Raw genomic sequence first — 22,312 nt, forward strand, 5'->3', positions numbered from 1 at the left:
AAAAATATAAAAAAAGGCAATTTCTTTTCCGTTATATAATTTGGATTTGGAACCTCTATCAAAGATTTAGTCTTGTATACGGTACCTACTGTTATAAGGTATAGAGATGGTGTTATAATATCTATAGTACTTAAGGCTATTTTTATAATGTTATAAAATGCTCAGCAAATGTAATGCAATAAATATAAATGCCATTTGAATTTTATGTCAAATAAATTGTAATAATTTTTATATTTATCTTTTCATTCGATCATGGACCCAGGTATACATAGATGATCATCTATTAAAGTTATATATACCTACTTTTACTATCAAAACAAAATGATATAACTACAAATAATTCAGCCACCGGGATTAATCAACAATTGAGTTAGTTTAAAAATATATTACAGTCTTATATTTGATACTTTATATATTTGGTTGGTCTGGGCAAAGAAGATTAATAACTGCATTAATAAGAAATATCATTTATTTACGAAACTTAACAAGTACAATAATTATAAATCAATATCACATTTCATGATTAATATTTACGATAAGTGCCTTTTATACTATACATACATACTTATGTTTATTTAATAAGTGGAAGTAATATAGTTTCACTATTTTTCAGTGTTGTCCGAATCGGGTTTCGAATGTTTGTCATATAAAATAATGTAATATAAGATAACACTACTTAAAAACAAATTAAGAGAAAAAAAATAGATTCAATACTTTTTTTTTTTAATTTTCAATTAAAAAGATCAAAAAATAATACATTTTAATGGGCAAACTGGAAGAATATGGGACTATCGAGGTGGCACGTAATTAAGCTGGCAACATTTACCAGAGACCTAACTGGAATTATCACATACTCTATATAATAATTAATATCTCATTATGTAAAACACTGGATATCAGATATAATCGGTGACAAAGATACACAATATAATATATACAAAATAAATAATATAATGCTTCAATACAAATTAGTCTATTCAAGCTAATTTGTCCATTATATTATGTAATATACACAGAGTTATAATAAATCTAAACTTAAATGTCGCTTATAATGCACTTTAATGGTACCAAATTGTTTTTGTACTGATTGTTTAAGGCTAAATAGTGATGAGTTAAAATATTTGTGATGAAAATATTTATATGTAAGTATTTATTATTTACAAAACACAATAGGCTATTTGACTGTTTTTTAAAATCCATTTTATATTATTTAGTAGAAGTTAAAGAACCCAGTAAAAGTTGTGTTTTTTATTTCTAGTACATATTTGCCGAAAAATATCATATTAAAAATTCCATAATTAAAAAGCGCGCAAAAACGCTACTTGGACAATATGGCGCTGCAATGGGGTTGATAACGTCACTGTCCTGTATTTTAATCTGTGGTACATATAGAAGAAAAGCAAAGTTTACAAAAAAGTGACTTCATCATAAGCCCGGCCAATCAGGAACGTTTTGTATCACGTGACAAACGTTTGAAAAAATGCATTTTCATTTATGGATTTTTGAATAAATTAAGTATTACTTTCAACTTTCGTTAGTAAGTAACCATTTTTAAACTCATAATATACACTGATTACAATAATTCACAATTTATTTTTCACATTGTCAAATAGCCAATTGTACCATAGATTATTAATAATATATATTATTGAATAGCAACATCAACCTTTTGGTTAAGTACAATAAATAATACAACTTCTTTACTATTACAAATGCAACAAATTTACTTTAAATTATCCAGATATATTATGAACTTAATTGAATATCGTTTATATATTATATTATATGTAAATATAAATCATTTTCAGTATCACAAACATAGTTCATACCTTTGGATCTATGTTGCTATCGTTTGTATTGATTAAAGGTTCCGTTTCAGAACTTATCGATCCACCCATAGTGTTCTCTATGGAACCATAGACGGATGGTCGCACTTCTACTGGTGGTGGTTCGGTCGCTTCGATGGTCAAGTTCGGCGCTGAACTGGAAGGTACGGGCTCGCCCACTAGCCTCGAACTCTCGTCGTAGCCTCTCGCCATGTGGTACATGGACTTACCACGCAGTCGTCTGCTAAATGAGCTCCCTATATGAAAAATATTATTTATTAGCATTTTATTGTTATAGAACATACGTAAAGAGCTCCTTAAAATATAATTAAACGGTGGCAATTATTGATGGTAGGGCTTTGTGCTAACCTGGGTAGGTACCACCCATTCATCAGATATTCTACCGCTAAACAACAGTACGCAGTATTGTTGTGTTCCGGTTTGAAGGGTGAGTGAGCCAGTGTAACTACAGGCACAAGGGACATAGCATCTTAGTTCCCAAGGTTGGTGGCACATTGACGATGTAAGGAATAGTTAATATTTCTTTCAGCGTCATTGTCTATGGTTGATGGTGACTACTTACCATCAGGTGGCCCATATGCCCGCCTATTCAATAAAAAGAAAATTCATCACTGTTATTATACCACTAATCTTATCCTGGGTATTTTTCATTTATGAACAAACAAACAGCAACAATATATTATGTCCCAACTATTTTCTCCCTCGGAATTGGGCGATGAATGGTCATTATGCTATATTTTTGTAATTTATATAAAACAGATTACTTTGACCTTTTCTTGATAAATAAATTAAAAAGATAAAAAGACAGACAGACATTGTTAACAAAATAAAACATTTGATGATGCGTGACGGTTATCAGTCTTTTGTCATTTTTTGTGCTATCACAAATTAAATTACAAACAATAAATCTTTATCTCCTGGCAAAGTTCTACAAACAACAGGAATGACTATTCTTAGTCCGAATTAATACAAACAAGTAAAGGCCACTACCATTTAAAAAGAAAAGTTATAAATATATACATCCAAGTATTTACCTTTTTAATATGAAATTATGAGCATAAAACAACTATCAAACTGATAAAGACGAAATACTGTCAACATACCAACTACTCCAAGATGCTCGGATATATCTCTCTTCACATCAGATACATCCCACATAGCCAAGAATGAGCCGAGACATGATGGTGACGGGTCAAGTGGTGACACAAACGGCTTATAGGAGAAACTATAGTGGTGTGCAATGGCCGCTAAAAACATCTCTATGCATATAAGGAAATCCTAAAAAAGAACAATAACACATTAGAAAATTTTTTCATGAAAAAACAAATTTCGTTTATTATTGTTCTAATAATATCTATATATAATTAAGAGAATAATAAATGAATATTAAATCATCTTTACATACGATATGTTATAATTAAAAGAATTTACCAGAGCTGTAAAAGATCAAAAAATAAAAAAATAATACAAAAGGAACTTAAAGTTTTCACTTAATTAACTTTTAAAAAGCAATAGATACAAGTTTTATTTACTTATACAATGCACATTTTGAATTAAGAAAAGAGAAAAAAGCTTAAAAGAGTTTTAAATTTTTTTTTTTATATTCATGTAACACAATAAATTTATAAAATAATAGCATCTAAAAAGAAATTTCATTCACCTGTAGCTTGGAAGATATTATCTTTATTTTATCTTTGTCCGAAATATCAAATATTGTTGATATGACTCCGCAGTATACCAAAATATTGATAAGAACTCCTTGACTGCAAATAAGCAATTAACCATTACAATATACTATATTCAGCTGTTACAAATATATACAAAAACACAAAGTGAATATATAAGTGATAGAAACAAATAAGTTCACTTACAAGAACGAAAAGAAGACAACAGCCTTGATACACAGAAATTTTCCAATAGGTTTCATTGGCATCAACTCTGTTCTGTTTGCTTTATAAAAGAGCACCAAGCAATACATTGCTACAAACTGGGATAAATTATTGATAGCTATCATGTAAGGGAAAGCCACATTGGGACTGAAGTCACTCTCTCCATAAACTCCACAGAGGTCACATATCATTGATATAACAGTTGTAACGGGCCTCACTAATGTATATTGAAGTATACCATGTTTGCAATTGTGTACAAATTCACTGAAAAAAAAATTTTATACATTATAGTCTTTAATAAAAGAATAAACAAATGATCAGAAATAAGACAAAAACTACAAAAGAAATATTAAAATTATTAGCATTACATATTTCTACAGCTATTAACTACTCACTTTTTTCAACTTTAATACCACTCATTAACCTTCTATATAAATAAAAATAAATGTTTGTATGTTTCCTTTCAATACAAATATTCTTTGTAGTTCTACCCATGCAAAGCATTTGCAAAGCTTACTACTCTATTCCAACCAAATAGGTGAAAAGCCAAATACACAGCTTGAATGACCTTTGATATTCACTATGGCCTTGCAAAATAATTAACAGAGATATACCTATTATTCATAAACTCTTAGTAATGCACAATGTGGCTGCCTGAGTTGTTAACAAAACCCATGAAATATGTAAATCTGAAGTTTATTTGTCTTTTTTCCTACTTCTGTTGGAATATATTATAGATAGTTAGTAAAATATTTATTATTAATGTATATGACTTACCTCCCCATATCCCAAGGAGTTAAACAACAGAGTGGAAATATATGATACACTTGTGGTTTTGTTTCCAGCACTGCTTCCAGGTCATTATCTGCATTCAGATAATTGAGAAGGTACTTCATAAAGTTATAAATCACATATGCTTCATAGCATTCTCTCAATGAATCCATGTAAATTGATTGCTCTGGAAACTCTAAGCCTATCCATGCATTCAGTGCATAAATGGGAACCATCCATAGTATCCTGAATAAAATATTAAGAGTATAAAGTAATAGACATTTAATACAAATTAATTTTATTAATATATAAGATTTTATCTACCTTATTATATGTTTTTGCAATGATGGCTTAGTATAATGTACAATATGTTGAGTGATTTGCCATATAGAAATTGGGACCGCTAGAAGAACAAAACCTCCTCCTACTAAAGTACCTTGGTCTGATTTTGTAAATCCATTGTTAATTGAATGGATTAAAAGCAATGGTACGAGTATTATGATTAACAAAACATAACTTGCTATAAAAAATGGACGAATCCATAACCTCCATTGGCTGAAAAACGTTATCGGTCTTGTACACATTTTAATATTATAAATTCTTTATTGCACATTTATTCAGCAGATGTTTCCTTTATTGCAACAAAAGTCAAATCGAATCTCGGCCTAATGGTGATTCATACGTCATGGAAATCCCACAAAATATAATATACTGTAGTATGTTAAAAAATAGAAATCAAGAATAAATAATTCATTGACTATAACATCATTTCTTGTGCAACAAAACTTGTTTTTGTGAATTGTATATTTTTAACAATTTAACTAATCAGCTGTCAACACACAGATTAAATTAACAAATGTTAAATTGGTAACTACTTTTAATTAAAAGTCTATAATATAAACATATTGATGTTTTTTTTTATTTGCAGAGAATACTCTTGCTTAAGCATGCATTATCAGATTATTTTTAAAAATTAAGAAAGGGAAATTATTATCAACAATTTAATTACGACTGATAATAAAGTTGCTTCGTTTAAAAAACTCGATTTAAATCTATTTTTCAGATGTATCCGATTATTATTATCATCTCTTTTACTCATACTGCAAAATTATGACGTGGAAAAGAGACAATATACAAAATTAGGTTATTTGTGTTGCAAGGTGTAAAAAATTATGGAAAAAATCTTCGGTTCATACTTTATTTATCCGAACCAAACCATCGTAGATGAACGAGTAGTGTAACAGAATGGGTATAGGTTTCTTATAAATGTTAGTGATTTCATTTTAGGTATAGGAATTTCTTAGGATAAATAAAAAGTGTTAAACGTTATTAAATGTCCAATTAACATAACCTAATGGTGGGGACCCACTTATTTGTGCATTTACAGTTATTCGTGTAACACGTATTTTGTGCATAGAGTTCAAGCATTGAATTAGGCCACATAGCGATCTCTCCCTAAAATACCGCTGTTCTGGCTGTCGACGTATCAAGACAGGCTATCAAGTGAGTGTGATGTTTTCTCATTTATTGCTGAAAAGCATATTATATTACTTAATTTTATCGTTGTGAGAAGTGCAAAGGATGCAATAGATAAACTTTATAAATAGTTAATCGTAAGTCGATAATTCGTATGTTTTCGTAAATGGGTCACCTCGCCATTCTTTTCAGAATAAGTTATAATGTCATGTTTTGTTTTTCGGAGTCAATAATACGTTATTATTTTTATTTATAGTGGAAATAAAGTACATCTTGAAGTGTGTTTATATTTTAGTTATACGAGGCGGGAGAGTAATGATCAGATAGATCGCGACCTAATGTGATGTCATCAAAAGGGGAAACAGAGGCCGATTCTGGCACCGTGTCGCCGAATTTGTCAGCTGTTAAAAATGAACCGGTTAGTATCCCTAATCTAACATAAAATAATTGTTTTGCTGTCTGTTTATTGAGGCCCAGCACTAAACCATTTAAATGTGTATCATGTTTTAAGTGTCCTTACATGAAAAAATATTACATTTCATGTATAATAAACATTTTTATATATTTTTGATTTTTTAAGTTATCATTTAAGCTTTTATACATTTTTGGTCTATTATATGTTAATAACCATAAACATAGAATTGTTGAAGTTTTGCTAATTATGATTACCAATTTAAGTAGTATGAAATAAAACTATTTTGATTTATGATGGGTCCAGCAAGTATATTAATAATTTTGCTCTTTCAATATAATTTCTGACTACACTGTAGTTCTGTAGTTTGTGTTAATATAGAAGAAGTATTATTATACTTCACTGTTTGTCAGAATTCATAATGACAATTTGATGAAATAAATTTGTTAAATAGTTTTATAAAAACCTATACACAATGTATATCTATTTTTTAATGATTTTTATAAATTCCTTTTACTACTATCATTAATGTGCTCATAGTATTAAAACTTTTTTATTGTTAAATATGTTATTAATAATATATAAAAGCAAAAAGGTGTTGCTTAATGATTTTGGTAAAATAAGAAATAAAATAGAGTGTTGTTAGTAATTGTTCTTAATAATATCATTGTTTTATTAAATTTTATGACAATTTTACATATTATTGAGTGCTAATAAAATTGTAATTTATTAATTTAATTCTTATTTTTCATCATCTTGCTACTGACTTTACAATATATTATTAGATCGCTGTTTTAGCGATAAGACCGCCTATTGTACATTTTTCTTTTCTTTGTTAGAGAGTATATAAATAAAGAGTTTAAAGAGTGTATAAATAAATAAATAAAATATAATTTTTTTTTGCTTATAACCTTATACATTAGTAATGTATGTTTAACTTCTCATTATCTGATTTTCAGGCACCTACAGTCAGTAAGGAAACTCCAAAAAGGGGCAGTGGTACATTGTTAAAGTGTACTACATGCAACAGCTTTAGCACATTAAGTAGTCGTGCCCTGACGACACACATGGCACAGTGTTCACCCGATAACAACAATGTTGCAGCCACACAAAATGCAGATGCAAGACCGCACAGGAAATTATTTGAGTGTGATGTGTGTAATATGAAATTTTCAAATGGCGCGAATATGCGTCGACATAAAATGCGGCACACGGGGGTCAAACCTTACGAGTGCCGCGTTTGCCAAAAAAGATTCTTCAGAAAAGATCACTTAGCAGAACACTTCACGACTCACACAAAAAGCTTGCCGTACCATTGCCCTATCTGTAACCGAGGATTCCAGCGACAAATTGCCATGCGCGCACACTTTCAAAATGAACATGTTGGACAGCATGATCTTGTTAAGACTTGCCCACTTTGTAGTTACCGTGCGCCGACTATGAAGAGCCTCAGGGTCCACTTTTTCAATAGGTAACTGTTAATAATGATAATACATTAGGTATGCGTATAATTACTTTTCAGTACATTTTATTTATGTATTATTTGTGTTTTCGACAGACACGGAATCGACTTGGATAACCCGGGGCCCGGCAATAACTCTGTATCCCTCCTCGCTGCTGGCATTGCAAATGCTGCTTATGCAGATGGCACGATGGATCCAAGTGCAATATCTGCATTGAGTGCATTAGGTTCAGGTCTATCTGTATCAATGGCTGCCGCATATTCAGACAGCGGTGACAGTAATGGAGCTCGCTCAGTGGACAATGCTACACCTCCCATGCACTACTTAACACCACACGTTGAAATATCTATGGCTGATAATAACGAGACCTTTTCCCCGGGGCAGACAAATAATCAAGGTATATCGGTTATAATTTATTATTCATATTACAGTATTCTAAAATGATAAAGCATTTCATCACCTAATAATGTGCTTTGCTTTGTTTTAGAATCACGAATGAATGGCGAGGGTCCCAGCTCACCGCAATCAGGCGACAGTGCCGTACCCAGTAGTTCACTTTCTGCTGGTCTTCCCACCAATATCACACCTTCTATAACGCTCATACCCATTAAACAGGTAATTGATTTATTCAAAAACAATATTTTCAAAAAAGGTCATGGACTAATTAAAAAATTCTATATTCTAAATTTGAATTAAGCATTTTATGGGAAAATGATTTTATTCATCCCCCACAAGCGATACAAAGATTAAATCTCAAAATGAAATTTCAAAAACATGAGTGATGTCACATTGTTGACAAGACACTTAGGCATTATTTAGAAAATGTAATAGCTCAAAGAACACCTGTCTCAATTTGCGAATGCTTTAAATTTATAACACTTATTCGTTGTAAAGATAAAACTTCGTCTACAGTATGATAATGAATTGACCAAATTTTTTTATTGCTTGCTGTGGACATATCGAAGAAATAAATGAAAGTATAGTTTATTGGATCAAAAAGAAATAACTAAAACAGGATATTTAGAAGATTTTTTTTAAAAAAATTCTTAATATGATACTTTCATTTTAAGTTAGAAAATTATTAGTAACATGAATATTGTACATGATAATTATGCAATATAAATTGTTTGCGAATATGTTTTGGTTTTGTGATAAGAGTTTGGTATATATAAGCTGAGGTAGATGTGGTCCCAATTGCCCTTGGTTCTAAACATTATACTTTGATAAAATTACACAAACAAAGCTGTTTACAAATGGCTCATTGCAATAGCATTTAATTATGACAATTAAATAAAAGCCAAAGAATATAGTACCGAATGCAAAAAAAAAAGAATATTTCTAGTGTAGTACTGTTTTAAAGCAAGCAGCTACCAATTATTCTTTATTTATTATTTTATATAAGTACTTATTAAAAATTTTCATAATAAAAATTAAATGTAGGATTCTTTTCATTTTTGTGGCTTTTAAATATTTGTCTATTACTACTACCGAAATTCATTGAAGTCTATGATTTATGATAACGGTGTTAACAGCAAAAAAGGACGTATTTTTAATTATTGGAATAAAATTGCCATCAGAATTAATAAGGAAATTGTGATTGATGGTTGAATTATTAACAAGATTGCATCTTTGATAGAATGCATAATCCGCTTTGTATTTTTGTAGTGTTGCATATAAAGCAAATGTTTTGTCGTCATAATAAGTAATTAAGAAGAAAACCAAAATAAAGTATTTTAAAAAACTTAAATTATATCAGTACTATAATAATTAATGATTTGAAATTACACATGATAACAATTTTGTGGTACACGTGCTGATCGAATCGTTTCCGGTTTGAGACATTCAAATTTTTCAGTGTTGCCATACGTAGGGCACTATGATCGTACATTTTGGAACGCGTTGTAATAACAGTACTACAGTATAGCAAATATTACAGAATTATAAGACAAATGCATTTACGTGTCAATTTTGAAGACTAACGCTATAATTGATACTCTGTTGTAAATTACTGCACTTGGACTAGGATGTCTGTGTGCGGCCATGACTGTGTTCAGCGTTGATAATTAGTTCCGTTTGAACGATTCAAAGATTGATTAGGAGATTCTACCTCAGTTTATATATTCTTATCATTGTGATCCTCTTATTGTGAGCATATCTTTAAGTTATCCATCAAGATATTTCCATTCTGTTATTTTTTTTTTTGACGTAAATAATATATTCTTTTTTTAATTTTATGTGCTAATATTTACGTTCAATATCTGGACGAGGTATCTCATACTATGGACCTGATATTTGTAATATAGAATTCTCCCAACTAAAATACAGGATGTTTTGTAGAAGGTCCGACAAATCAAGTGGGTGTGTTTGGGGGCCAATTTTGAAAATACAAGTTGGCCAAAAAAGGTCAAAACCCTTCCATTTTTTTTGTTATTTCGATTTTCACCGAAATTTTACCTTCCTACCTCCATAACATTTTTAAAATATGTTTTAGACTGGATATTTTTATTTTAACTTGGTCTCTGATCAGGACTGTTACTTTGAATTTTATATTTTCTCAACAAGCTGATAAGTATCATAGCAGTTGTGTATGACGTTGTAACAAGTGATAAACAGAGAAGTTTTTGGATGCATTTTACCACCAGAATTGACTAGGTTTTTTTTAAGTCATCGTCAAATTTGAATTTTGATGTGATTTTTTATTTTATTTTTTTACTTGATGACCTCTACGTAAGAAGGTAAAATTTCGGTGAAAATCGAAAAATTAACAAAAAAATTCTTTAAAAAAAAATGGATGGGAATTTTGGTATGTATATGTATTTTGGTACGCTGATAATGAATATGATAACCAAAATACCCGCAAATTTCATTCAATCTCAAATTCTTCATTCATCAAGGTCAAATACAGAAATAAAGGGTGTTTTTCAAGGTTATAATAAAAATATTAATCTTACAAAAAAAGTTTCCTACAAAAGTTGTAGATAGTAAAAATATGAATATTTTTTGTTCTATATACTTTTCTCCTAGAGCCAGTCGTTTGTGAAAAAAATGGGATAATGTTTCAAAACGAAAAAATGCATGTTTTTCAAGATTATTGTAAAAACTATTGGTCAAAGAATAAAATGTTTCCTACAAAAGTTGTAGATGATAAAAATATTAATATTTTTTGTTACATATACTTTTATCCTAGAACCAGTCGTTTTTGCGAAAATTGCGATAATGCTTCAAAATGCGTATATTTCGCTTTAAATTTATTACTTATCTGTCAATTTTTTTTTTTAAATAAAAACTCGTTTTGAACGTCTCCGGCGCTGCGGGATGAGCAACCTCACCGCCTTAGCGTAACAAAGCACAGGCATCCATGCTCACCTCCGCACGCTGCCTGCGCTTCGTTACGGCAGGCGAAGGCTGCTCCCCCTCCGCGCCTCCGGCTTACAAAAACACTCTAGGGGTGTCACAGACAAGTATCACGTAAAGTCGGAGTTTACTTATTCGGTTTTTCCTAAGAAATCGTTTATGGTTAGACTTTATCTGGTTTTAGGCGAAATTTATGCAATTTCAAGCATTTTCCTACTTTTCTCAAAAACGGCTGGCTCTAGAAGAAAAGTCTATAGGACAAAAAATATTCATCTTTTTATTATCTACAACTTTTGTAGGAAACATTTTTTTCTATGACGAATACTTTTTATAATATGCTTGAAAAACATAAATCCATTTTTTTGTATTTCTTTAGATTTGATCTTGAAAATGAAATTTGCGGGCACTTTGGCTATCATTTTCGTTATCAGGACATCGAAATACATATCCATACAAAAATTCAAGTCGATCAGAGGTATGGGCTTTTCGGAACTACACCCGGATGGGTTTTGACTTTTTTTGGCCAACTTGTATTCTCAAAATAGGCTGCCAAACACGCCCATTTGATTTGTCGGACCCTCGACAAAACACCCTGTATATAGAAAAAAAATCCTAAAAATAACCTATTTCAACTTCGAAATAGATCAACAAAAATCATATAAATGCTTCGAATATTATATATAATATAAATAACTCTTACTATTTACGATCAAAGCTATCTCTGTATTTGTAAATTTTTATCCCTACTGGGAGGCAAAAATCAATATCAGAGATGTAGTCGCTGGAGACCTAGGGAAGTAAGTACGAAAGTACAGCGTGTGCGGCCTGCAGGAGCGCCAAAAATCAATAAATATCACAGAGATGTAGTCGATGGAGGCCTAGGGAAGTAGCCCCCCACTAAGTACTCAAGTACAGCGTGTGCGGCCCGCAGGAGCCCAGCGCGGCGGAGGAGGGCGGGGCGGGCGCGGGCGAGGCGGGCGGCGAGGCGCGCGACGTGTCGTCCAGCCTGTCGGCGCTCATCAAGGTGTCGCCGCTGAAGAGCCTGCTGCGCGAGGACCTGCGGCGTCGCATCTCGGCGCGCGGCCGCCGCGCCGCCCGCGCCGCGCCCGCCGACGCGCTCGCCATCTCGTCCAGCGAGCCCGCCTCGCTCGTGTGCGCCTTCTGCGCCATCACCTTCCCCGACTCCACGCTCTACTTCCTGCACAAGGGCTGCCACTGCGACTCCAACCCCTGGAAGTGCAACATCTGCGGCGAGCAGTGCTGCAACGTCTACGAGTTCAACTCGCACCTGCTCAGCAAGAGTCACCAATGACTGTTCGCGGGGGGGACGCCGCGCGCGCCGGCCGACCCCCCGGGGCCTATTCACTGAAGTGCAAATTATTTGAGGTTAACTAGTGGTAGTTAGGCGTAGGTGGTCGAGCGAGGATGCGAGTGTGGATATTTTAGCTTAAGTCGCGTCGATGGGGATTCGATGCGTCCGTCGTCCAGAAGTTGACATTCCAGATTGTATCGATGCATTCCATTTTATACTGAGATTGACTCTGACGAGAGACTGGAGGAGGTCGGTCGGGTGGCCGATGAAGTGATACTTAAAAAATATTATTGTCTTGTAAAGATTTTATTTATTATTTAATTTTTCTGTACTTAAACGTACGTGGGTGGTTACTCGAAACGATATAGAATATTTTTTGGTGCGATAGTGAATTTTACAAATTTTTTATTGAAACATGTGAAGAGTGTACAAATTAATATATTTTTACATTTCGCTCTTGAGATGAATGTTTACGGAGGCCTAGCCTCGAGATTCCCCGATCGCTCGGCGACCGCGATCGACGAGCCGACCGGAAATTTAAATTCTACATTCCGTTATTAATTTATATTGTCTACTTTATGCATGTAATGCGAGTCCACGACTAATACTTATGTACAAGTTTTGTTTTGTTGTTATTATTTATTTCCTAAATTATAAAGATGTAGCGATACATCGTGTACGTACTTAAAGGTTTATTTAGCGGTTAGGTTGCGCCCGTAGCGGAACGAGCAACCAGTGTAAGGTGAACGCACTTGCTCAAAGAATCCAAGGCGGCGACGGGTCAGCGCGCCGGCCAGCACGAATGCGTCGTTTCTCGCACAAATATCCCCGGCCGGTGCTTGCTTAATTCGCGAAATTCCTCATCGGAGGAAGTGAGATTGTCAGGAGATGACTATATCGAAGTAATAAATTATATTTTTCTGTGTAGTATTTATTATATTTTCATATCGTAAGCTAGGCGAAACGTGCTCAATGTTGGTGAACTATTTTAACATATGTATCGTGCGAATCGACTCCGACTGGGTTACTGGTTACTAACGAAAGTATTTTATTGGAAATTTTTATATTATTAAACTCGATGACATGTTTTACTTTAACGCGGTACTTAAAGTGTTTTTTTGAATCGATTCGTTTGCTTTGTGCGTAGTACTTTGTTATAACTCGACCTGAGATTTACATTCCTGTAGCTGATAAGTACTTAATATCGGTTGTGGTCTTGCCTGCTAAGTTCGGCGACGAGGCGAGTCGGTCCGTCCGAGGCCGCGGGGCCTAGAGAGTTACCTGAACGAGAAACACATATTTATTTATAGATATTCTTATATTATATTACATTGTTGTTTTTATTTTTTATTATTTTTGTTTAGACTTGGATAATTATTTGGTCCCAACCGCTGCGCCGAGAGCTAGCGTTAAGTTTAGATTTACTTAATAAGAGCTATTAATATTATTAATCGGTAACCCCATTGGGCGCCTTTAATTAATCCGTCCATATCTAACGATAGATATTGCCTTTAATATTTAATAGAGATAATATATTTATAGATTATAGTATAAAGAGTTAAGGAGAGATCTTAATTATAAAAATGTTTCAGAGTAACAGAGGTTTACAGAGTAGTTAAATTTATTGTCTTAGGTATGTCTAAGGATCAATGTTATATTAATAGCGCGCGAAGCGGGAGTCTTATTAATTACCATTGATTTGTTGTTGCAATTGAATGTTCTATTTTTGTGTGGTATTAGATAATATATATTTCGAAGACGATTGTAATTGTTTTCGAAGCAATCCGTGCAAGGAAACGTCAATTGTGTAGTTAATTCTTAGCAGTATTTCAAGATACGATCATCAAAGTCTTGACGTGATATTGATTATGAGAATATTCGTAGAATTGTATTCGACGCAACGGAGCCTGGGTTACGGCTAACGTGACCGACGTGGAAGTAGATAGCGACAACACTGGCACGCCATTCGTGTACACAGTCTATTCGATGTTAAATTATTATTAGTTGATAAATTATATTATGTTGAGTGCCAATAGCATATGATCACACATCTGTAACGGAGCGCCGTTAAGCGAGTTACACATTGCCAGCAACAAGTGCTCTAGTGTAGCATCCTCACCTTAATACCAAAACACAGCTTACCAACATTTTATTTCGTTTTAAGTTGTTACGTGTCTAATGTATAGTGTAAGTATATTGTTTTAAAATCAATAATTTTGTAACGGTAGGCAAGATGAGATCATAGTTGATATTGCTGTTAAATTTATTATGTTATCATTATTAATAGTAATAATAACATATTTTTACTAATGTTTAATAAAGAATGAACTATTTATGATCAACCAGTTTTAAAAAAATTGAGTGATAGTAAATGATATCAATTTTTAGCAGATTGTGCCTTAGATCAGTAATAAAAGGAGAATATTAGTAACGTGTTTTCGAAATCTATTCAAACTTATAGAGGTGTGTGCATTTTTAACCGTTTGTCACATATAATTATATATTTACACAAAAAGTATTATAATAAATAAAATGAAATGTTATTTATTTATATATTTAGTGAAATATTTGCAATACGGCTGTTTTGCTTGTTTTTTATAATGGAAAAGTTTATTTGCAGTTGAAATTATATTATCGTATTGTTACGATTGTCTAGAAATATAATGAATGGTACTTATTACCGAGTATGTAGTTCTATTTATTTACTTATAATAATTTGGTAAAGGGTCTAATGAAACATTAATAAATAAACTATGAGATAAAGTAAGAAAACGTTTTTTTGTGTACCTCCTACGTTATAAATAAAATTATGTTTGTATTTATGTCCTGTATTGTTAACCAATTTTCCAAATATCCTTCTTCCTATGGATGTCTTTCAATAAAAGTTATATGCGTAGTTTTAAAATCTTATTAAACTGCGCGAAGCCCGAACCAATAGCTTGTGTTTATGTATTTATGAATTAAAACCAAAAGTAATTAATAAGTTAAAAAATACCAGCTTTATTAATAACCCTTTCTTGTAATTATTTGCGGAGATAAACTTTGAAGTTCACATTGCTTATACTAATATAAGAATTAACAACATTAAAAGCTTAAATATATATATATATATATATATATATATATATATATATATATATATATATATATATATATACAAATATGAACTAAAACTAGTTACTGTATAAATCTTGAACTCGTGGAATGGTGGCAAGAATGCTAGCAGCATTTCCCCGTTGAATCGCAATTCCGATCCTCCGGGCAAAAAACGAACCAGCCCTCCTGTCACCAGTGGAGGCAATGAGGCGAGATAAATTGATTATTATTACTTTTTTATGGAATAGGTTGGCGGACGAGCATATGAACCACCTGATGGTAAGTGGTCACCATCACCCATAGACATTGACGCTGTAAGAATTATTAACTATTCCTTACATCGTCAATGTGCCACCAACCTTGGGAACTAAGATGTTATGTCCCTTGTGCCTGTAGTTACACTGGCTCACTCACCCTTTAAACCGGAACACGACAATACTAAGTACTGTTATTTGGCAGTAGAATAACTGATGAGTGAGTGGTACCTACCCAGACGGGCTTGCACCTACCACCAAGTGAAGTAAAGTGATTATTCTCTTTTACTAAAACTAAGTAGATCATACTACGTATATGCCATACAAGCAAATGAAAACAATAATTAAATCAATTGTAAAAATTATACAGGTTTAAAAAAGTGGAATATCAATTTATCAACTATTCATATTTAACTGACTGCTCCGAATTGAGATATTTTGGTTATAATCAGTTTTTAGCAGTATTATAATACTGTTAAAAACCGAATATACATAAATAAAAAGCTGTAGCTTTACGTATTTTTCCCTTCTTTCTGCACCTGCACTTGTCATGGTAGCAGCACTACAAGAAGTATAAACTCCTTAAAAGCACGTGCCTGGATTTATTTCTTATGCGATTAATGATACCTTGCATTTCCCGCCTTTGCCTGTTTCGAATTTTGCGTCAGTATTAAACCTTTTCACTGTCAAAACTTGTGCCTATATTTTTAATCGATATTATTGTTATATTTATATAGAAGAAAGTCCCAAAAGTGAGCAATAGGAAATCTTAAGTGATTGAAATTGCATAATAGAATATTACTTAATCGTTTTATTAGTCATCATTACCTTTATAGGCTTTATATAGCACAATTATATATTTTACGAGGTTGATGCCACTATAATAGAATATAATGATAAAAATTATATAAGCTTATGAGTATTTTTTGTTTTATTTAATTCTCATTTAAATATTTTTTTTCATAACATTTATGTAAAATATACATTCTTTAGTCTTTTTAAACATTGTTACCTTTCTTTAGGCTGAATACGACATGATCTAAATCATAGACAGTGATTAAAAAAGAAAGTCATTTGAGTGACGACTGACAACAACTGTCAACAAGCAAGTTTGGTTGTCAAAGTTTTGTTGACCTAAACTTTTTAGATTTCTAAGATAACTTTTTCTTTTTATTTTGTTTGGGTTAATTTCGATTTATTTATTTAATTAATAACAGAAGATAATTGTGATAGTGTAATGGGTAAGACGACGCAAGTTGATGGCGATAACAATCCAACTTCGCCTGAATCGGATCCCGCAAAGTTGTTGGAGGCTGCTCTGCTGCAGATGGACGGAATTATAGCCGGTATGTGGCAATTAAATTATATAATTAGTATAGCTAGTAATATTCAAATCTCCCATTCACTTAGTACCAAGTTCAGCATGCTTGACTGAGCATTGAGGCCTTCATTTCCTGATTGCCAAAACTTATCAATATGATTTAAATAAAAACAGTATCATAAAATAAGTTTTATCACAACTCTGAAAAGATAATCAATGATTTTTTTGTATCTCATATTAACAATTTGTATGAGTACCTACTGCATTTATTACATATAAACATGAATTTCACTGCCTTTCAATTTTGTTATTCATGTTTTCATTAATAACTAATATCGAAATTTATACTGAATGTGTTTGCTTGTGTCATAATCAATGTATTGATACAAATAAATCCAACGATTATATTAACAAATTATTTCCATAGTGCATTATTATCATTTTAATTTTAAAACAACTTAATTTCTCTGACTGATATAAGGAAAAGCTGAAAAAACTTAAAATAAGAAAACTTATTATTTATTGAATTGTTGAAGACTTTGGATAGAAGAAAAATTATCATTTACGAATAAGATTATTTTTTGCATTGAAAATCTAATCAATCAGGTCAAAGATATTGTCAATGATATATGAAATAAAGTTTATAAAATAAAAATATATATAGTAAAAAACATATATATATATAGTAAATTAATTGATTTTTTATATTTCATACAACATTTTTTTTCTCCATTGATTAGATATTAGCTTTGCATATATTTGAAGTCCAAAAAGACTGAGACTGTTACAATAAATGTATTCAGGGAAAATATTTGACAATTGGAATTTATAATAAATAAAGGAAATATTATATATATATATTACGTACAGACATTTTACAATACACACAGATATTAGTACAAAAATAAAAATTTTATATATACCTACATAAGTTGTAATTTTGTCTGTGTTAATAATTTGGAAACAATGATTTACAACGAAAAAAATAAGATTGTTATCTATCGCTGAAATATATTCATGGTATTAGGGGTGTAAGGGAGGGTGCAAACTGTTGAACGAGGGGTGTTGGCGCCAGTCGGCCGCTGTTCGCCGCCCGTATGGACGTATTCAGTCCCGACGTTTTCGCGGCAGAAACGCCACGTGCGTTTTTAAACGCGTTTAAAACCCGCGCGACTAAACCGCTGCCCTGTATAGTGTATAAGCCTTGCACGTGACATTACACATTATTTATTCAATTATTGTAAATTAAACGACAAATTATAAAATTATTAATTTACTAATTAGAAAAATACTTTTGAGTAAACCAGTTGTTATATAACATAATATCTATAATAAAATAGTAATATACAATTAAAAAAGTCTGATAAATGCTTTTGCGTTAGTAAGGTAATTAAAAATAAATTATAATATAAAAATGCTTAGTTAATATTTAGAATAAAAAAGTGTGATTACGGTGTACCATAAACGATGTAAATTATTGGTATATTACGCACTGCAATGTAAACCCGTCAGGAATGCGAAGATAAACGATTTCGGTGATTTTATCGTGAGATCTTACGCTTTAAATATTTACGCATGACGCTAGTAAAAGCCGAAAAAAAGTGTATTTAATTATTCTCAATATAAAGATAAGAAATGACTAAGGACGGGAATGTAATTATGAATTATGTTTATTGTTAAAGTTGAAAGATTAATCATAATATAAAATTAGTTTAGAACACTGTCTCCGGTCAATATATCCAAGTGAGGAATATTATTTAGAGCACGATATCTGCATTGTATTCGTAAAGGACTATAAATCGATGCTGTAGTAAATTCGGTAAAATTTCAATGCGGTTCGATATTATTACTGTCTGAAGATTTTTTTTTTTTTTCACGCGGCATCAAGCTAAACAAGTATATTTTAAAGTTATACAAACAAACAGATCAGTTATAGATTTCAAAATGTATATTATTAACGAGGCGTAAATGCTCGATGATTTCAGCATCTGTATTTTCCAAATGAAACTAATTTGAAACGTCTCCTTTGGGGTTATAAAAGTTAAAAGTCATTATTCTAAATAAGTTTCAACATTTCGTAAATCATAATCAGTACGATGGATTTAATAGTGTCTATTTGGCTCTTTTGGTACAGTTAACAGCTGTTAAATAACAAAATTTATATGGAACGTTGAGTTTGGGGTCATTTTTAATTGTGATACGTTTGTTAAAACTACGATACTCACATGTACAATATGCACGATTGAATTTTCCGGCATAGAAAGCCCCGTCGACACATTCGCATATAAACTATAAAATTTTAAAATGTCAATATGATCTCTTTTTTTATTTATTCGTGTCTCCAATCTGAGCTACATCTCTGTTGTTCCTAAAAAATATTAAAAGTGCCCACGCGCTCTGTACGAGGCCACTCCTGTGTAGGAGACACTCTCAGGATGTAAGTCATTCGGAGCCCGAGATGGCCCAAATTTCAATGTAGTCTAGTACTTGACCCCCGGCGATGCTGTAAATGCATGCACTGTCAAAAGCAATAAGAAAATTTCTGACATCCCGACGTAGACTAGTTGCTTAACTGGTCGTGTAGTCTCTTATATAACAATATAACTTATTTAAGTTCACGGGCGTCGCGTTGATTGACTTTAAACTTATACCGGCGTTAGAGGAAACTTGCCTGCAGTACAAAGGTTTTTTTTGGGGTCTATGGTTTGGTCTTAGGTTTATACTCTCGCAATTTTGTCTAAATTTGTTCAGTTAATTTTCGTTGAAAGAATCGTCCCTCTAACAGCGTGTACGTGTATAATGTTGCTGTTATATGTTAATGTTTTGTATTGTTAGTATTGGTCTTACATTTTGTTTATTAGTCCTTGTTAACGTCGCATAATAAAGAGCAAAAAAATTAGTTTTAAAAATGGAATAGGTATGTCAGGTTAACTCTCTTGTGTGTAGGTTATTAAATTTATAGGATTAATGTGGGAGCCACCTCTTGAAAGTCCGTGTTGAGATGTCATGAACGATGTTGTACGATAATTATAGTTTTTATTTAAAACAGAGTATATATTGCTAATATTATGAAATAGATATAATGGTTGAATTAAAAAAAATAATCGTAACAAAATTTTAAATTCTATCAAGTCTGTATAATTAGTTCATACATAGTTGCATTTGTAATTAAACTCGTTAACAAACGTGTTGTTCATCAATATATATGATAAAATAATTAAAAAATACAATTCGATAGGCTTTTCATCAATTGTTTTATAAGGACATAAACAATGTATAATCTATTACGATACATAATAACTAGACTAGAAGTTTACGCTCAAACGCATCCTGTAGTGACGTATAACTAAACTCATCACGTTCGTAACATGAGTGCAAATTGTTAATAGGAATGGAAACGGAAGGGACTCTTTAAACAATACCTTTATACGTTCAAGGAACTTCTGATTACAAGATAAACCAATAATCCCTAAAAGTTATGCGGACATGTTTGTTTTGTATAAGGAGTTCTTATATCTGTATTTATTTATTTTTAAACACTTTTATATATAAAATTTTTTAGGCACAGACTGGAATTGATTTATTAATGCGTTAAAAATAATTAAAAAAAACTCAGTAAATGAAATATATTTAAATATAACAAGCTAAAGATTAAACTTATCTTTAGTCAAAACTTTAATCAAAAAACAATAGCTTATAGCATATTTAAAAAAAAAAGTAATTACGTGTTTGTCTGTACGTTATCATTTTTACTAGCTCCTGATTACAGAGGCTGACCCAGAATCCTTTGTCCGTTGAACTATAAAGTATCCGGATAATTCCCATATTATCTCCGGAATTTCCAATACAAAAACGGATACATTTAATTCAGTTTATATAACAACACAGTATTTTATATGTGCCAGTGAATCAAAACCGAAGTGATCACTCAATAGAGATGATGTTTTCATTACGAATTCTCTCTATTTGAGACAGTGCAGTGTTATTGTGTAGTGTTGTTGTGTGTGTATGTGATTATGTCGCTGTGAGCGTGCCGCGATGCCCGGATGTTGGCAGTGGCCTGACCATGTCACCCGCTGGTGGCTGTTCGACGCGTGCAGTCGACGCATATTCAACGACGTCGACACTGAATCTCAAATACCACAACGTATGTCAATCAAATATCTGGATTGTACGTTACTATTGTCCATTTGACGCTATACTATCTAAGCTTTGTCTCGCAGTTTTACTCCGCGTTTTGATTACTTGTTATATCTAAGATGCCTATTTCGTACAGTGTGCTACATAATTCTGATTTAGGGTTTATTTTTTTACTCGTTGGGGTCGTATAGTGAATTTATTCATTATATTAAGTTATCCAGTATTATTTAAATATGAGCTGAAGCTTCTAAGACTAGCACGTTCTGAAATACAAACTTTGATACAAAGAGTAGCGGGTTAAAAAATATGAGCTTAAAATATTTGCAACAAAAAAGATACAGGCATGAAATGAAAAGTGAAGACAATATTTAAATTGTTAACACAATTCTCAGGCAAATATATTAGTTACCTTTTGCATTAGTGATTTATTGAAATCTGATGTATATTATTATTGTGTATTTTCAATCTTTTATAACCTTTTTTGCTTATACAAAAAATAATGTTTTAATAATTTAGAATCTAGCATGTCGAAGGCTCGGGTTCAGTGATCTTCGCATGTCTTGACCAAATATCCTCCATTTTTTAATAACAAATTAAATGTCAATAACATCTGTCCATCTCGTATCCCACAGTTGCCTCCCTGTTATCATTTTTTCTTTCAAATATGGTTTGCAATCTCTTGTCATATGCCATGTATCTGTATCTCTTTCGAACTGTATTATTATCTTTATTCTTTACAATATTTCCCTTAATTACGTCATGTTGTTGTTTTTTAAATATAATACACTATTCATTCGATGTAAAAAAAAAAATGAAAATATCGCGCTCTAATTACGCCTTAAATAATGTATTGCCTTCATTCTTCGAGCCAAATGAGAAGAAATAGGTTAAATGATTGCCGCTCAGGAAAATTGTATAGGAACGCTCAAACTCATGGAAACAGCAACTAATGGCTTGTGAAAATGTAAAAAGGCGTA

At 31.9% G+C, this 22,312-nt stretch overlaps 2 protein-coding genes across 2 annotated transcripts; one reads left to right on the forward strand and one right to left on the reverse strand.

The window, feature by feature from the left end:
• Window positions 1-1,789: 1,789 nt before the first annotated feature.
• LOC124544345 (transmembrane protein 184C) lies at window positions 1,790-5,331 on the reverse strand. Its single transcript, XM_047122850.1, has 6 exons — window positions 4,832-5,331; window positions 4,514-4,753; window positions 3,719-4,000; window positions 3,508-3,610; window positions 2,951-3,125; window positions 1,790-2,083 (listed from the first exon to the last, which is right to left on the reverse strand). Exons 1-6 carry the CDS (start codon window positions 5,089-5,091, stop codon window positions 1,824-1,826), a joined length of 1,320 nt encoding a protein of 439 aa, XP_046978806.1. The 5' UTR covers window positions 5,092-5,331; the 3' UTR covers window positions 1,790-1,823.
• A 372-nt stretch (window positions 5,332-5,703) lies between these two features.
• On the forward strand, window positions 5,704-15,208 carry LOC124544049 (zinc finger protein ztf-16). The gene is made up of 6 exons (XM_047122444.1): window positions 5,704-6,010; window positions 6,279-6,401; window positions 7,355-7,866; window positions 7,954-8,255; window positions 8,346-8,473; window positions 12,144-15,208. The coding sequence occupies exons 2-6, from the start codon at window positions 6,327-6,329 to the stop codon at window positions 12,522-12,524; spliced, it is 1,398 nt and encodes a 465-aa protein (XP_046978400.1). The 5' UTR covers window positions 5,704-6,010; window positions 6,279-6,326; the 3' UTR covers window positions 12,525-15,208.
• The last annotated feature ends 7,104 nt before the right edge of the window (window positions 15,209-22,312 follow it).

This window comes from Vanessa cardui, chromosome 4 (genome assembly GCF_905220365.1).
Source record: "Vanessa cardui chromosome 4, ilVanCard2.1, whole genome shotgun sequence".
Lineage (NCBI taxonomy): Eukaryota > Metazoa > Arthropoda > Insecta > Lepidoptera > Nymphalidae > Vanessa > Vanessa cardui.

Excerpts from the sequence above, each read along its gene's own strand:
- LOC124544345 (XM_047122850.1), bottom strand. The coding sequence starts at position 5,091 with ATGTGTACAAGACCGATAACGTTTTTCAGCCAATGGAGGTTATGGATT. Across the intron at positions 4,754-4,831 it reads TTGCAAAAACATATAATAAG|GATACTATGGATGGTTCCCA; the intron begins GTAGATAAAATC and ends TATTTTATTCAG. Across the intron at positions 3,126-3,507 it reads TAATATCTTCCAAGCTACAG|GATTTCCTTATATGCATAGA; the intron begins GTGAATGAAATT and ends GTTCTTTTTTAG.
- LOC124544049 (XM_047122444.1), top strand. The coding sequence starts at position 6,327 with ATGTCATCAAAAGGGGAAACAGAGGCCGATTCTGGCACCGTGTCGCCG. Across the intron at positions 7,867-7,953 it reads AGGGTCCACTTTTTCAATAG|ACACGGAATCGACTTGGATA; the intron begins GTAACTGTTAAT and ends TGTTTTCGACAG. Across the intron at positions 8,256-8,345 it reads GGGGCAGACAAATAATCAAG|AATCACGAATGAATGGCGAG; the intron begins GTATATCGGTTA and ends GCTTTGTTTTAG.